This window comes from Poecile atricapillus, chromosome 3, assembly GCF_030490865.1.
Source record: "Poecile atricapillus isolate bPoeAtr1 chromosome 3, bPoeAtr1.hap1, whole genome shotgun sequence".
NCBI lineage: Eukaryota > Metazoa > Chordata > Aves > Passeriformes > Paridae > Poecile > Poecile atricapillus.
Window position 1 is genome coordinate 68,485,433 of NC_081251.1, and position 18,099 is coordinate 68,503,531.

Genomic DNA, 18,099 nt, shown 5'->3' on the forward strand with positions numbered 1-18,099 from the left:
CACTGACTCCCCTTGGCTTCTTTTTCAGGTACTATCTTTAGTACATGGCCCAAGGGAATAGAGAAAAAAACCTGATGTTGTACCAGGAAAGACATCAACCACCCTGTGGCATTACTGCAGGTAGGAAATTTGGGCATTAAGGCCATAGAATGGCTAACAAATCACAGTAAAAACTAGAAACTTTCATAGCAATAGCTTTAAGAGGAATCCTATTGAGAGACATCATAATTCTGTGAGTATATAATGGATATAATCATTACTATGTACTAAGTGACAGTTGTAGCTAGTACAAAAACAAAATGCTATTTTTAGTGAAAGAAAAACAAATACAGACCGTGAGTTTCCCTAAATTTGGGCTATAAATGTTGTGTGCCATATTTTGATCTCTTGCTGGGGCCAATAAAAATCTGTCCCATTTAAACACTGCTGCTGGAGAGCTCCCCCAAAAAATCAGAACAAACCACATGTTGTGCAATGCAGTGAGGTTCCCAGTTTTGAAAACTGTCTCCACTGCACACATCTATAATGAAATTTAATGAGGTATTTTGCTTTTTGCCTCAAAAAGTAATTGAAGATCTATTACCAATTGTACAAAGGAAGTCACATTTAATTGTACATCTCATTAGTGTATTAAAAAAGGTTTTAATTACTTTTTATAAAATGGACGTTTTATAAGCACAGGAAATGGTACCTAATGAATAATAATTGTTTTTGAAAATGCTAAATATCTCTCAAATCACCATGATTCTGGTGTAGTATGAACAGTTTTCTCTCAGTCCAAATGGTATACTCTGAATTTATTTTTACATAAGGTTAATGCATTTTCTGAAAGACAGGAGCAATGTACAATATTTATTTAAAGAATTTCAATCTTCATTGTCAAATTAAAATTGACAATAACTAAATATCACTTTTCTCTCTGAGTCTATTTCTATACCATTCAAAAACACAGTAATGCTGGCTACCAGTACAGCAACAGCTAAAAAAACATATTTCTCAAAGAAAGTCTTACTACCTTGCTCTTTCTTACCTTTTATGTGTTTCTGTCAGTGACTTCTCTTCATTTTCTTGGTCTATTTTGGCTGTAAAAATAAAATCAAATAATTAGAAACAAGGTGAAGGATAGAGATGTTTTAGGATAATTTTAATTTAAATATGTCATGTCTAAAATACACAGAAACCACCTGATCCACTCATGTAGATTAAGTCCAAAAATAAAAACCCAACCAGCTGACCCCCCCATTCAACAAACAGCTCTACAAACAAAACTACACAAATTTTGATAACCCTATTAACATTTCTATATTATATATATATTTTATATACCAAAGGATATTATGATTTGGTGATCATGTGAAGGAAAGTACAAACAAGAAACCGTCATTCCCACATACTCGTGAAAAAAATTCTCTATTTGCCACACGTTCTCTCATAATTTTTGCATACATTTCCTTAACTTAGATCACTGAAAGAACACTTAACAAAACATCTACTAGAATGTGAACATTAACATAGGCATCACCGATGTGCAAAGTAATTGTCAATCTGCTCTGTGCATGCGCTTAGGTGAAATTTATATTTATGCAGTCATTCAGGTAAAGCAACTTAAATCTCATTTAAAGTCTGCATGCTTAAGCAGAAAGCTCTTTTAATTTGGTACTTTCCAGACTGCTAGATTTCTGGCCTGTTAACTTGCAGGGGGAATTTTTTGATTCCCATGAGTCAGAAAGTTTTGAAATATGAAAAGGCTCTTAACTGTCCTGGTAACAAATGTCAGTGGTATAAAATTCATACAGAAATCTAAAAAAAGAAAACTTTCAGCTGTTTTTTATTCCACTTTCCCTACATAGCTCTACAATATTAATTCACTAAAATTATTTTTCTTCATTATAGATACATTGACTTTGAAAAAGGAAACCTGATTTTAAATTTGTTGAAAAAAGCAAAGCAATGGCATAATTATTATACGAAGATAATCACTGCTTTTCTGTTAGATTTTTTCAGTCAACAGCAATTTACAAGCATACACTCAAATAGGCATGTGAAATCTGTAGCGAAGATATACAAATGGAATTTCCTTATACTTTCTTCAGCCACAACAACGATCAGAGCTTTGTCTAGTGCTGCAAATGCTTTTTATTTAGTAGCAATGTAGTCTTCCGAGCAGTAGCACTGCTGACTACTGCTCGGATATTTGCAGCGGGAAACACTGTATTCAGTAATCATTACTTGAAGACTTGGGCTCCACCACTGTTATCCTGAAAATAAAATAAAAAAAATCCCAGCAAACCAGAGAAAACTTGAGGGAGAGATGGGTAAACGTTCTCAAGGAAATTGAAGTGCACGTGAATCCTGCCTGATTACAGGTTTCAATATGGACTTGAAACTTGGCCCAGATTCTTCAGAAGGTTTGTGAGGGCTCACAACCCTTTTGAGTGAAGTTGAGCCCAGTGCTGAGTGAATTTGGGCTGACCTAGACTTTTTCTTAAAAGCCTTGCATTGCTTTGGATAAGAAACCAGGTGAAATGTGGTAGCTTTTACAGAATTTCATTAAAACTTTTTTTTTTTTTTTTTTTTTTTCATACTTCAGTCCTGAAAATCAAGGTATGACCAGGGAAAACATAGCTCAAAAGAGAAGCTGCTGCACACAAACTCTCTGGATAAAATGAGATCAAATATCTCATTCTGCATTAACACAATCACTAACTATCTGTGGATACAACTCCTAAAAGAAATGATTCTATTACTGAACAATGCAATTTGGACTTCCTTCAATTAAAAAAATGCTTAGAAATAGAGACTACCATATTCCATCCTACAACAGTCTTGTACACATAGGTTGTGTTCTTAGGATGTAAATCTTTTTATCACTTCCAAGATTGATGGGATGGAATATCTTTAGAGTTGCCTTGTTTTAGGTTCTTTCTTCTTTATTTCAAATGTTCTGCACATTTTTACAAACAATTATTTACCCACCAGCAATGGAGAAAATATTCCACAATTTATTTTTCAAGAGTGTAAGCATAACGTATTATCCTAAGCTTATCAAAGCATGTCAGAATATCTCCGCTCTGGCACAAATTCTTTTAAATTAAAAAAGAAAGTTATTGTGGTCCAGAGAAGAAGAAAAGCAAAATAAAGCAAAACAAAACAAAGTTATTTCTTATATCTATACTTCTAATAAATTAACAATGAAAAGAAACTCTAGAAACCCTAAACAGCAGAGATGCATATAATAGTGTCTTTTTTTTTTTTTTTTAAGTAATAAGTACTTAAGCATAAGGCAGCTACTATTCCCACAGAGAGAGATTTCATCCTGCATCAAATCACCTTTTGGTATTAAACAGAATCTTGCAAGGAAAAGGATTTTCTCTGAGGAAGAATTTCCTTGTAGTTGCCTCATATCCAAATGTGATGATATTTTTAAACTTTCCTCATTTTATCAAAAAGATATTATGCAGGTGAAAATGTAATTTGTAACCCTTTTGCATTATCATTTTTCTTGATGGAAAATGTTAAAGACATGAAAACAATTCTGCTTCCACAAGACGACAGGTGGCACCAGTGAAAGAGAAAACATGGTTTATACACACAGATCTGTCCCTGTCCAAAGAAAATAACCAGATGACTGCTTTTGCACTAGACAAAGTAAACATCCAAGAGCTGTGCAAAATGGGTAGTTGAAGACATGCCGTGAAACTTAATCATGGAATAAATAATTCTCTAATAAAGGAAGAAAACTTCCAGTTATCAAAGCAATAGAATTTTTACTATCACCTGGATACAATGGAGTAACTACTAGATGTTGAAGCAGCTAGAGATTGTTATAGCTTGTGGAACAGGAATATTATCATCTGATAATATAATAATATCTGATTAGTCGTACTTTGGCTCTGTACTAATCACCTTAGTGGTAACCTACTTCCAATTAAGTTCTCCTCTTTGAGCAAGGGAAATATTTTTTTATGATGGATCCAGTTGAAGTGTCCCAGAATGCATTATACTTCATCATTTCACTCAATATTATGCATCTTTATTATCACTTCTTCCTCCAAAGCAGTTCTTCAAAGGTGTAAAAAGAGTGTGTGAAAGGCATTTGTTTGGCTTCTTCATTCTTGGCATATATCCATTAAGTGCCAAATGCCAGCTAAAAGGTGCCCACCTTGGAAGAACATTCAGAGGAGAAAACTGTACTTCCAGTTACAAAGAGAACACCTATAACAGGTGAAGTAAAAAAATAAAAAACCTATACCCAGTCCACAGTCATCATGACACAGTGATCATCGATGGCCAAGACAGAAAAATTAAAAAAATCCTGGGATACCATGGCAGCTGACCATCTGAGCACTCTCTTCTGCCTCTACAATTACTCTCTATCTTCTAGAAATAAGATTCTTTCAAAAATATTATTATTTTATTTTCTTTGAAAAACATTAAAAGAAATCTTGTAGTCATATACTATTCATATATCTGCTTTCATATATATTTGGAATCCATTAGCTAATATAGCAGTGACTGCTTGCAGGTTTTCTCACAGATGTAGGAATTTCTGCATTTGGGTTAGTTTTCTGCCTAAATATTCCATATTTTTTAGCTCATCATCTTTTCTAACACCCTCAGCTAAGAATTTGATTCTTGACACTAATTTGCTAAACTATGTCCAGATAAACTGTTCCAAATCTATTAAAGACTATATCATACCAGAAAATACTAACCTCTTTATTTTGTGCAATACATTGGTAAGCAAAAGTAAGTAAAAAGTAACAGATTTTTATGTTGGCCTTCACATACTCTATGTATTGTAGGGCTTTACATGCAGCTTTCATAATCATGAAGGCAAATATATTCTGAAAAATATATTTCAAATATAGTTGGAAAATAACTTTAGGTCATATTGAAAAAACATGGCCATCTCAAAACTCACAGCATTTTAGAGTCAAAGTGACCTCTAACAGAGTGAAGCTACCTTGTCAACAGTTTACAACATGTAGTGATTTAGTTATATTTTCCCTTTTTAGTTTGAAAGCATCTTTAATGCCTTCTCGTTGGATGACATTCCACTGTTTGCCTGCTTTTTCCATTAAGATACCTTCAGATTAGGTCTCCTTTTAGAGCAAAGTCTATACTTCCTAAACACTTTATATATTTGGTCAAAAATCAAGTACATTCCTTCCTCCCTACGTCATTGCTTACCAAGTGTGAGGACTGTACTACATCCAAGCCTCTTATATCAATTCTTTTAACTACAGGACATATGCATCTCTTCAAAAATTACTCACATCAGATGTCTTAATTTCTATTCTATCACTTTTTTTTTTAAAGTTTGCTTAAACTTAGTGCTTGGTGTTTTATAATTGGGGCATAAAACGCAATTTCATGCAGTTCAAAATGAGCTTTCAAACAAGATCTCACAAATTAAGTCTAATTAACTGAATTCTCAAATCTTCTGTCCTTATCAGCATACACCCACATTCCAGAATGATACATGCTGTTGTTTTGTGTATTTGCTCTTCCAATTCTTTTTGATTAGGGTCCTGCAAATGTTACATATGAACTTTTACAAAGGCACATACATGAATAAGCATACTAAAGTGACCTATGCATTTATGAAAATCTGATGCATCTCACCAAATTGAATGTGAGAAATAGACACAGACATTTTAGAAAATGCTGGTCTTCAGAAGAACAGTAAAATTCACTTTTCTATAAATATTTTTTTTGTTTTCAAGAAGCCTTGAAGACAAAATTAAATGGGATTCAAAGGCAAGGATATAAACCATTGATTGACCACAAATTGTCCCCTCTGACCTTAGTGGATCATTTTGGATGCTATGCTAAGTTCTCTGCAAAAATCAAGCCACGCTGTGAATGAAGACAACTGCCAAGTATCCTCTCATTTTCAATACAGAAAATCTTTCTCTGCTAGTCTCCTCCAAATTTAACCACTACACCCTGTGCACGAAATCTGACTTTTAAAAAAGCTAATAACATGCACATATCTATTTTCTATATGTACAGACTATTTTCTGTGTGGACAGATATTGCAAATAACATCTGTTGTCTCTGTTATTAGTTATTCCAATTTCTTGTTTGAAAGTGTGATACTTCACTCTATCATTTCTTCCACAGGATTAAAAAAAAATCTAAAAAGAAATATTTGACTTATAACTAATTGGAAACTCAAGATATACAACAACTGTTTTAGTCTAGGATTATTGTGGTCCACTGTTATATATATATATTATTAAAAAGCAGGAAAAGTTATAGAAATCCTTTTTACGGAAAAAAACCCCCAAAACAACCAAATAGAAAAGAAAAAAATTACTATTATTTTTACAAACCCTTGTTGGAGATTTACCAGGATCTTTAAAGAGGATGCATTTTCTTCCACACTGATGAGTGTGATGAGTGAATAGTAGCTGGGGCTTTGAAAATATACCAAATACCTCCACTGGCAGAGAGGTAAATTCAAAAAAGTCCCAACAAAACTAAACTAAGAACAAAATCATGGGAAATTGATATTTTTTTCTTAAAAAGTGTATGGAACTGCAGGTAGTTCACCTGTCACTTCTAACCCAGCTTCATTAAGACCTGAGGTGCCTGACAGAGGCCATGAGGATACCCTCTGCAGATGCCTCAAGCATGTCTAGGACTGAAAGAAAATGGATATAGAGAAAATACTGGATGAACTACCAGCACAAGCAAGAGCATGCAGTTACTCTTCTGTTATTAGGGTCTAAGGTCTACCTTCACAAGAGCTCTGTCGGCGCTTCTGACAAAATTCCCCTATTCTCCTTGGTAGTACATATACTTTTAAACACCCTCAGGAAACACCAAAATAACACTTAAAGAATTTATTTTTTTTTGGCAGTTAGCATACTATTCAAGACTATTTTGAAAAACCTTGAAACAGCCAAAGCAGAATAGCAAATACACCAGAATCAACAGAAAGATCTCGAGAAAAGTTTCTTTCTTCTCCTCCCCCTCTATCCCAACTCTCTTTTAGACTTTTGAATTTGTTTTGCCTCAATTTTTGGATTTTGTTGTTGCTTGGTCTCTATGAATGCCCTATTTAGTGTGGTTGGGGCATGAGTGGCACTAGGAAGAACTAAGCCATTTTAGATGGATACTATCAAAAAGGAAGTGCCTTTTGGGAAAGACTAAAGAAAAGTTAGACAATCATTAATTTTTAAATGATGATGGGCTTGTGCTTAGCGGCTTTATGAAAAAAGCGTGGAACTCAAGCTGAGAATTGAATATGAAGTATGCAAGGGATCTGATGAGAAAAATAGACTCAAAGCTAGCAACTAATAAGAATTATTAATGTCATTCATGTATAAATAAGCATGTATAGATAAGCATAGTCACACAACAAGCTGACCCGTTGATACCTATTCAGAAAGTATAACATGCAGACCCTGTAAGTCTACCCAAACTGCATTCAAACACCCTGACAGAGCTTTTGTTCCTCCAGAATTTTTTGTTGTTGGTTTGTGGTATGATCTTGACCCAGTGATTACTGTCTGTAGTCACCGTCTGGCCCCAATCCCTGCTGCAATTTAAGCTATTTCTGCTGAACCAGTTTCAAAGGGCTATGAGTAAGGAGATGCACGAAACTGCCATCCCTTCTGATCTCCCGATCTCTCTTAAGGGAATATCACATCTTCTCAGGTAATTGAATACAGGAATGCATCTGAGTAATCTCAGATGGAAGGCAACAAGAATCCTTTCATCTGCTTGTCTATGTCCTAAATCTTTTTGCTTTTTTCCTCTCTTTTTATTTAAAGTGTTAACTAGTATTTGTTTATAATTAGCTATGAATGTGCTTTCCAGTAACTTTCAAGTGGAGCCAGTTGGGTTTTTTCTTTTTTTTTTTTTTTTTTCCAACAGATACAAAGACTTTTCAATGACTCATTAGAGCCATGTTGCTATAGTTTTGAGAATTTCTATTTACACCAAAAAAAGACCCAAGTCATTTGGATGGCTTACTATTGGGTAAATTCATGCTAAGAACGCCTTACAAGAGAATAAAGCAGGATTTCTTCTGGGAATCCTATCAAGAGTCTTACATCCTTCTACACTTCCTACGACTAATTCACAAAAGATTGTCAGCACAAAGAATATCTGTGCCCCCTTCCCCATTTTCTAAGATTTTTATGCATACAGGTAAAGAGGACATTAAAATACATTTAAACTTAAACATTCAGACCCCAATTTCTTGAAGATAACTTGGGATAGAGCATCCAATATGCTGAACATTTTCTTAATGGTGTTGCTCCTTTTTTTTCCCCAAACCTATGATCAGTTTATAGATAATTATGTAGAAATTATATATAAACATTTATATTGATTCCAGCCAATTTTATTTCCTCATGACATCATACCCTCACACAACAAGAATGCAAATTATGTGCTAGCTCCATAGATTGTGAGCAGCTTAAAACCTCATTGAATATGCAAGGACAGAAACTTGAACTTCCTTAAAAGCAAAAAAAAAAAAACAAAAAAAAAAAACTTAATATTCTGTAAAAGGAGATCTACCTTTGACTCAATATTTTTTATCAGCAAGTGGTCCAGCCACACTGCCAAAGTTGCAGAAGGCAAAGGCAAAGACTGAGATAATGAAGAAGGAGAAGACTGGGTTTGAGACTAAGGAACCTGAAGGCACACAAGTTCATGGGACCTGATGAGATTCATCCATGTCAGAGGAAGGGGCTAAGCCACTATCCTTCATCTTTGAAGCTTCCAGTGACTGGAAAAGTGGAAACACAACCCCCCATTTTAAAAAAGGAAATAAGGAAGATCCAGGGAACTACAGCCCAGTCAGTCTCAAGTCAATGACAGGCAAGAACATGGAGCAGATTACCCTGAAAACTGTGCTAAGGCAAATGGAAAGTAAGGAAGTAATTTGTGACAGCTAGTATAGCTTCACCAAAGTGCAAAGTCTGCCTGACAAATTTGGTGGCTTTGTGGTTCTTGGGGTTTGATGGGGTTCCAGTGTTGGTGGATAAGGGAAGACACTACTGATGTCATCTGCCTGGAATCATACAAAGCATTTGACATCGTCCCTCCCACATGACATCCTTGTCTCTAAACTGAAGAGACACAGGCTTGACAGATGGGACACTGGGTGGATAAAAATCTGGCAGATGTCTGCACTCAGAGACTTGTGCTTAACAGCTCAATGTCCAAGTAGAAAGCAGTGGCAAGTGGAATAACACAGAGATTGGTTTTGGGACCAGCACTTTTTAACAGCTTTGTTAAAAAGCCCCATGGACAGTGGAATTGAGGGCACACTGGGCAAGTGTGCTGATGACATCGTGCTGTGTGGTACAGTCAATACCACAAGAGCATTTTAGAATCTGTGGATGTCCCATCCCTGGAAGTGTTCAGCCATGGATGGGGCTCTGAGCAACCTGGTCTAGTGGAAGGTGTGCCTGTCCATGGTAGGGGGCTGGAACTAGATGATTTTTAAGGCTCCCTCCAACCAAAACCATTCTGTGATTTGTGAGCCTTTGAAGGATGACATCTTCTGTCAGCTGAATTGAGGGAAAAGTGGGACCCAAATCCAACATTTTAAAAAACCCTCAAACATAACAACCCCAGCAAATCACTCCATCATACTTAATTATGTCTTTTTAGCAACTACTCACTGTAATGTTGTCATATCACATTCACAGAAGTAAAATACATTGTATTTTGTGTGGAGCAAAGCTTCTCACTTGATGTTCCCTGCTACTGATCTTAAATCCTACACTCAGGTCCAGTTAGGTTAGGCAGGAAACAGATGTAAAGTTAGCCAGCATACCTATGACTAAATACATGTTTCAGGTAAAGATCCAGCAAGAGAATTGTTCACTTGTGAGCCTGGACTTCACAGTGCTGAAGAACACGTGCCATTGTGACTAGAGCTCATGAAAGACCTAAGTGCTCTTAAGCTTTAATGTCCTCTCATTTTTCATTCTCCATCCCAAGAACTATGTCATGAAAGAAATCTTATTTGATGACATTTTTACTGGAGAAGAGACTTAAAATATGAATTTTCTGCCCTACACAACTATCTGAAAGGTTTTTACTAATTTTTTCAGAGTCTTTTGAGTTTGATGACTTGTTTCATGCTATTGTGATACTCATACATTAATCTGTTCTCATGTGATGACAAAAAACCTTTTTTTAACTCAACCACACCTGTGCTGTCTGAAACCACTGTGATGCTTACCAAAATGATTAGAAGAGATCCTCTGCCAAGGCACAAAACAGCTGACAGCCCCAGTCTAAAAGTTTGGTCTTTCATGGACTTTGAAGCAAGGTAAGGCTAATTCAGTGAAGCCTGTCTAGTGTTGCAAATGCAACACAATCCAAATTAGGATTATTATGTAAAAATGCACACCAATGGAGGTGCTGACATCTGAAGTAGGGACAAGTTTATATCATGCTGACATTGAACTATTTATCAGCATTAAGATGTCAGTGTGAGATTAAAAAAATACTTTCTGGACTCAAAGAAAAAGTTTTAAAAGCTCCTGCAATAATTCAACAAAAAGAACACTAACAGAAAAATGTAAACATTCATAAAATTAAACTGCTTAAGCTGAATTCCTGCATCTTTTGTTCTAGTGAGTTTATATTGCTGCTTCATATTCCTCCAACATTTTCTTTCTCTTTTCATTTTCAGCATTTTTTCCGCAAAAGGGAAAAAAGTATTTTCTAGATCTTGGTAATGAGTATATTTTGGTAATCATAATAATATTTAAAGTGAGTGTCTCCACATAAATTACTAATATTCAACATCTTAAAGTTCCATGCAATTTTTCAAAGAAAAACAAAAACACATTTATTCATATATCTTCCTAATTATGTTTCAGTCATATTTTCCTCAAATTATTTTCAGAAAAATTATGAACTACTGCTATGTTCTCCCTTATATTAATCAAATCATAAAAACAATATTTAAAGAAAATGGAATCTGCAAAATCAATCATTCCAGGTTAGAAAAGGCCAGAACTAAGATCTAGCAGCACTTGTTTTGCAATCATCTACAGTATTTCTGGAGCCAGGAACTTAACGCAGACATCCAAGATTCAGTCTGATGCTTTAGTCTCATTCACAGTCCATCATTTGATGATGCACAGCCTTTTTCTACTTGACTTAAAAGAACAAATCACGACCAGCTATCTGGTTGCAGCTACAGCGATAAATAGAACTCACTGTGATTTATACATTCCTTTACTAACAGTTTGGAAACTTGGTTCCTGAATGCTCTTCCAGACAAAAGGAGATAGTTACAGACAGTTCAACCAACAGGACAATTTTAGCACCTTTATTCTGTAACATCATGAGGATGTGACTAGAATTTAGGTCTGGAGAAGAGTCTATATTCTTGGGTCCAGCAGGACAAAACCTGGTGCTGGTATTCACTTACAATAGCAGAACACCAGAATTCTGCAGAATAAGACTAGAAGGAACCAAAGATTGAATGGTTACCCTGTGGTCCCAAACTTAAAATCACACTGAAATAATTCTTATTGCTTTTAAATGAACTAGCCAAATATCAGAAATTTTTGTTTTTACTTCTGCAAACAATTCTTGTCCCATGGCATAATATTTTTTCTAAAGTCTGAAACTAATTATATTGGCTTGGCTTCTTAATATGATGTAGGATGATTTGCTCAGATTTAAAGTCTGCAACATTTTAACAATTTATAGAATCTCAGTGGAAAAGCTGAGATTTCAACATATTGAATCTTCCCACCTCCAAAACAAGACTTACTATTCTGAGGGAGTGATGGTTGCTACCTCCTGCCATAAGCTTCCTTCTTTATCAAGCTGACAAGAATGCACAGCCTAGACAGGATCCCAACAGCAAACACCCAGAGAATGCATTGCACTGCCAAGTTAACCACAGTAAAAACCTGGGGACTACGAATCACTCCTGGTTCATGCACACACAGTTCTTTCAGCATGAGCTGGCTAACCTGTCCAGTGGGGACAAGGTTAAAGGATTACTAACTGCTAATGAAATTCCTCTACAAACTGCATGGAAATTAGTACCGTCAGCATTTCCCCACTGTCTCATGTCAGACTCATTTTCACCGTGGAAAGAAGTGATTTCTGAAACCTTCTAAGCTTTCTGAGCTGATAGATGTGATCTCTCATGTATTTACATCCTCATCTATCCACATCTACATATGGAACAATGGAGACAAGGTTCCCAAATAGAGCTTTGCTTTCAACCCCTCTCCTTCAAACTGTGATAACTTGTGGGGAATAACTCAAAGACAGAAAATGTGACTATATATGCTATACTGGGGACATGCAAATGTTAAATCCTGTTGGGTGGTATGAATAAATTTTCTTTGGAAAAGGACAATTGTTTTATTAAACTTCACAATTATGTATTACATATTGGAAATGCTTAGAGAAATGGTTATAAAAAACTAAATAAGAAACAAAATAATTTTGAAAACTGTATTTTCTGAAAACTTTTCTTCAATACCCTTTTTTGAAATAGATTTTCCACTTTTTTTTTTTCCCCCCCTTTTTAAACAGTATGGCTATGGAAAAGTTCAGAATAAACCCCTGACATTTGTAAGAGCAAGAGAACCGCATATACATTTGGTGATTTGATGGGATTGCAGTATGGGAACTCAAAAAGAAGACATGGAAACAAGGAAGAGAAAATGTAGAAGAAAACAAGGGAACCTGGAAGAACAGAAAGGATTTTGCTGGAGGTTTTGAAGCACACAGACCCTCAAATATCCAGTGGATAGGATAAATCATGCTTGCCAATATCCACTAAGCCAATTTAGGAAGGAGAGCACCAGTAATTTAACCTTCTGTTAAGTATATTGATCATTTTAAGAATGATCATGAAGTCCCTCAAGAAGAGACTGGCATCCTGTCACTAATTTGCATATTTTAATGCACATGCTGATTGTTTAGCCTTCTCACTTGGATAAAAAGGCAAATACTGAACAGCCTTCATCATGTATAGTACTACGATTTTCATCTAAAAATTCATGATTCTGAACACATTCTTGCCTCCTCCCCTTCTTTAGCTTTCAAATGAAACCATTTTTACAATCAAGCTAGTGATATACAACCTTGTTTTTTCTCTGATGAATCTAATAAAAGTGTTAACATTAAAAAAAGATTTTTTTTTAATTAATACATCATTAGCAACAATCATCTAGACTAGTTGCAGTAACATAACTCAAAGTTATCTAGCTGTGTGTGACATTAATTATTCTTATAAAGCATGGCCTTTCTAACTCCTTGCCAAGGATATTTAATTTGGTGTCCAAGTTTTCTTGCCTATGGGAAAACCATTTTCCATTTTAGCTGCTTGCAACACGTATAAGTGAATATGTTGTAAGTAACTAGCTACTTTGAACTTTTAGGTCCCATTATGCACACGAGTTATCTACTCCGAAAAGGCATCACATAAACGTGCCAAATTATTCAACCTTATGAAAAATGCTTTTCATCTGAATTATAAGTTAAAACTTTTTCTGACTTTAGAGAAACTGGAACTTGAAAAGATAAAAACGTAAAGTTTGATTTTCCTTTGCCCAGAGCATATGTTATATAAACAAAAATCCCCAAAAGGTGCCAAGAATTGTCCCTCTGTTTTTCTAAATGATCACGTGTGCAGTCTAGCTGAAAAGACTCATCGATTATGTCTACACAAACAACAAAAGCCCTTAGAAAAAATATCTAGATCAAAAGCCTGTCAAACACTGAACAGGAAAGAGAAATCCTGCTTTAAACATGGCCTCTTTCAAGTCGGAATTCAATCCCATGAAGTAAAAACAAAGGATTTCATAATGAAAGGTATTTAAATTACTTTATTTTTGGAACTTAACCAGGGATTCTTTTTTGCTATATGTTAGCCTTTGTCTTTCTTACATTGGGACGGAATTCTGCATAATACGCCCTACGGTTTTAAAAAAATGTAGAAATTGTTTAGTCACATTTTACTGTGTTCACAATACACATTTTCAATTATTTTCATGAAAATGAGACAGTGATATTTTTACTGACATTATGGGTTTCTCCTTTTGTCAACTACCCAACAATATACACTATTAATATGGGAACACAGCAAAGCTCTTAATGGATGTGATGGATATACTTTTTTTTCCTTCTCTTTTTCCTCACTGTCCTAAAGTAGACCCATAATCACAAAGGAAATTGCCTATCCTTGCAAAACCAGATCACTCTACAAGATACATAAAATTATATTCTGGAAAGTATAGCCAGAAATCATAAAATAAGCATAAGTTAGATACTTTTAAAAATATGGTTTCTAAAAGGAAGAAAACACAGTTTTAACAGATTTTACTGTCTGCTGAAGCACAATCATATAATTATGGAATGGCCTAGGTTGGAAGTCACCTTAAGATCAACCAACCCTCTTGCCATAGTCAGGGACACTTTCACTAGGCCAGGTTTCTCAGAGCTCCATCCAACCTGGCCCTGAACACTTCCAGGGGTAATATCCATGTTTGATTTCCTACTCTATTAATAAGGTTAAAATGACATGATTTACAGTATGCCAATAGTGGTATCTTACAGACAAACTTGTGATTTGAATGTCCCCTCTCTACACATAAAAACTATAATATAAGCCTAATGTAAAACACTTGCTACATGTTCAATCATACCACTACTGGAATATTGATATGCCATATAATGTCTATATGGCATAGAACTATTCATTAATAATGAATATTAATTAATAAGAATTAATATTAATAACCCAACCAGAATCCAGCTTTACATCAGTTCATACCTACCAGTGCTGGAGACAACATCCTGTTTACCAGATTTAGCTAGTAGACATCTGTCTTACAAAACATCAGTTCATATTTGACAATTAAAAATATTGGGTGTGCTCAATTTATTCCCTGTAATTGAGAGTCCCATAGCATGGATCAGCACATGAGCAGCCTGCTCCAGTCCCCTCCAACCCAAACCAATCTGTCACTGTAGGCACTCCAGTTATAACATCTGGATAGGTAGTCATCTCGGATACTCTAGCCAGAAAGAAATACAAACATATCTGACCGGCCTCTCAGATACAAAGCACATTTGGTTATTAGCTATTTCTGGATATGGTAGCTCTTTAACACATCTCTAGGTTAATGAATTCATGAATCAGCACTAGAAACAGAATTCTCACATAGTTTGCCTGTTCAGGAGACAACAGGTCTGCCTTTGATTATAAGAGGAAATATCAAAGCAGAAGGAGCAGCAAAATGTTTAAATTATGTTGGTGTACTCATCAGGGTATTTTAACCTTGATGCATTGAATTATGACTTGTATTAAAAAGCAAATTGGTCACTGCAGAGTAGTATTTCAAGAGATGCTCTGACATACCATTAGTCAAAACCTAAACTTATCCATATTTCCTAAAATCTTATCAAAGAAAGGTCTAGTAAAGCATAGTCTATTCATTTTGAAAGTATTTTTCTACTAATACTTAGGATGCCAGTTGATCCTGGATATTTCTAATATATTTTTCCTTGCAGTGTTAACTATTGATCACATCCAAGTATTTCACATGGATTTGCAGTATATCTGGAAAATCTTTAACTACTTCTGTTATGCTTATTCCACGTTTTTGGCGCATACAAAAGAATTATCTCATTGGAATTAAGTTAATGAAACAGATCCAGCTTCAATAATTTTTCAGGGAACAAAGGCTGTAAATTTGTTTTCTACTGGAATGTTGAACTTAGAAGATCACACACTCAAGCCAATAGCATTTGTCTTTGCTGTCATGCAAAGGAGAGTGAGTCACCTACAGCACAAGAGAATAATTTTGCAAATCTGTTAGAACTGTGTGGCATCTGATCAAACTAATCCATGTCTTTCTAAGGTGCCAAAATAAACAGTCCCATTCCCACAACGTATAAACATTGTTCCCATAACTTTCCTTTGAAATGTCATGAAAAGGTTAAGTGACGTTTCATTATTTACCTTGACTAATGAATTGCTCCATGTTGTCTTTGAAGGGCTGTAGGTGCTCTTCTAGTGATAGCTGATAAACTTTTGCTGCTTCTGTCTCACATGCTGAAATTGAAGTAACAGATTAGTTTAGGATGAAACATCATAGCATGGATCTGCATACTGTAATAAAAAACACTTTAATTCATATCCAGTGAAACTGCTGGAATATGTGCCTCAAACACACCACAAGTACAAACACTATGACAATAGAATAAGGAACAGTCATGTTCCCAGTAAAATATTTTTATATGCAGATAACTTGTGCCCAGCACGTGAGTTTAAATAAGTGATAGTAAAAATTAACAAAAGTATTAAGTTGTTTTGAAGGAGAAAGACAAATTTAAGAGGCAGAATTGTATGGGAACATAATTACAACCTCAGATTCCAGGCTGTGTTGATATACCTGGCTCGAGGTAATAGTGCCTGAATCAAGATAAGGTTCAGATGCAAAACGTGCACCAAATAGTAGGAATGACCTTAATTTAGAAAGTGAAGCCAGATGAGAGCTTGATACTTGATAAAATCACAGATGTAGTGAAGAGTTTTGCATTGTTCAAAAGTAATAATGCAAAAGGATTAAAGTGGAAGTTTGTAAGAGTACTGTACTTATGGCTTAAACTCTGTGAGAGAACTTGAAAAAGAACAGCTTGCTTCTTATTGGACTGAAAACCAAGACAGAATCTGGAGCCTAAAGCACCCCTGACACAAAGATTATTTGTGGGTAAGGTGGTATCATCATACTTTCACCAGCTTTCCAAGCTAATTTAGTTTGGGTCAAGAGAAAACTGGAGAATATTATTTCATGTAAATGTTAAACTCCAATTTCCACTATAAGGGAAATCTCTGTAGGCTGTGATAAGTTCCTGTAATTCAACAGAAATTATTCTGCCTGATTCTGTGTCAGAATTTCCAGTTCAATTGCACACATTCCAAAACATGCATTTCCTTGCTTACCCTCCAGGGTAATTCTTTAGGAAAAAAGAATTATTACTATGTCTTTAAAGACAGAAAACTTGTTAAAGGTTTAAAATATTTTAAATAAAAATATTTAAAAATAAAAATATTTTGAGGTAGCAGAAAACACTATCCTAATATTTAAAATGCACATATACTCAAAAGCAGACTGACTCAACACACAAATGGAATAAAACCAGGGTGATAATAACAATTACATTTCTATTAATTTTTTTTTTTAAGCATAGAGCAAAATAGAAATAATAACAGCAGACTTTTAGGGGAAAGATAAACATGAATATGTCTACTTAGATGGGTAATCTACCCATGAAGCAATATTAAAAATAACTAACACCCCCCCAGTATAGTCATAGAATATATAATGGGAAGCTTGTAGTTTTTAAACAAGTATTAGTCAGTACATGTGAAACAGGGGAAGGGATCAAAATGATCATGGATTTTATGACAACATATGACAGAAGAAGAAATAGAGGACCTATGTACCATTCTGCAAAGGGAGATATTCTGAAGGTAATATGGAGAATTTGGATTATTCTTTTCTCTTATGCAGAAATAAGTGTCAGAGCTGAAAGAGGTGACAGAACTTACTGTAACATGTAATATCACTGAAATTTTGTATCTTTTTCAAGAATATGGACTAAATATTTTTCAGAGCAGTACAGCATTATATTCTCTTGAAGTCTGCAGCTTAGTTGAACCTCTGATCTCTCAGCCAATGTGAGAGAAGTATATTAAGAAGACTCATACCCACCAAAAATCTTAGCCCATACCCATTTCAACAAAACATGCACTATTGACAGTTAAAAGGAAATGTCTCTTCCTTAACAATTTCAATACTGGAGGCTCTCCCATAGTTGATTTGTTTGTGCACAAATGTGTGGTGTGGGAAAAGGGTGTGCATTTAATGATAGCTTTGTTTGTCTACTTTTTGGTGGAGTAATTTTTGTTCTTTTCTGCCTACACCCCTCCCTCTGTGAAAAATCAATGATGTTCAGAAGAATAACAGTTCATGTCCATTTTTTACCATATTCCTGAATTGAAAATGCTGTGTAAATAATTTAAAATGCAAAAGAAAACATAGGGAAAACAATCCCTTCCTCTTGCTGTAG

At 35.0% G+C, this 18,099-nt stretch overlaps 1 protein-coding gene and 1 long non-coding RNA gene across 2 annotated transcripts in view; one reads left to right on the forward strand and one right to left on the reverse strand.

Moving 5' to 3' along the window:
* LOC131578209 (uncharacterized) overlaps positions 1-120 on the forward strand; it is a 34,325-nt gene extending 34,205 nt beyond the window's left edge. Inside the window, exon 3 of the long non-coding RNA XR_009277410.1 lies at positions 29-120. This is a non-coding gene — a long non-coding RNA (uncharacterized LOC131578209). The remainder of the gene's footprint in view (positions 1-28) is intronic.
* FMN2 (formin 2) overlaps positions 1-18,099 on the reverse strand; it is a 155,958-nt gene that overhangs the window by 34,075 nt on the left and 103,784 nt on the right. The window contains exons 15-16 of the mRNA XM_058836733.1: positions 15,986-16,078; positions 1,031-1,082 (exon numbers count right to left, since the gene is read on the reverse strand). Coding sequence (XP_058692716.1) covers positions 1,031-1,082; positions 15,986-16,078 — 145 coding nt within the window. The remainder of the gene's footprint in view (positions 1-1,030; positions 1,083-15,985; positions 16,079-18,099) is intronic.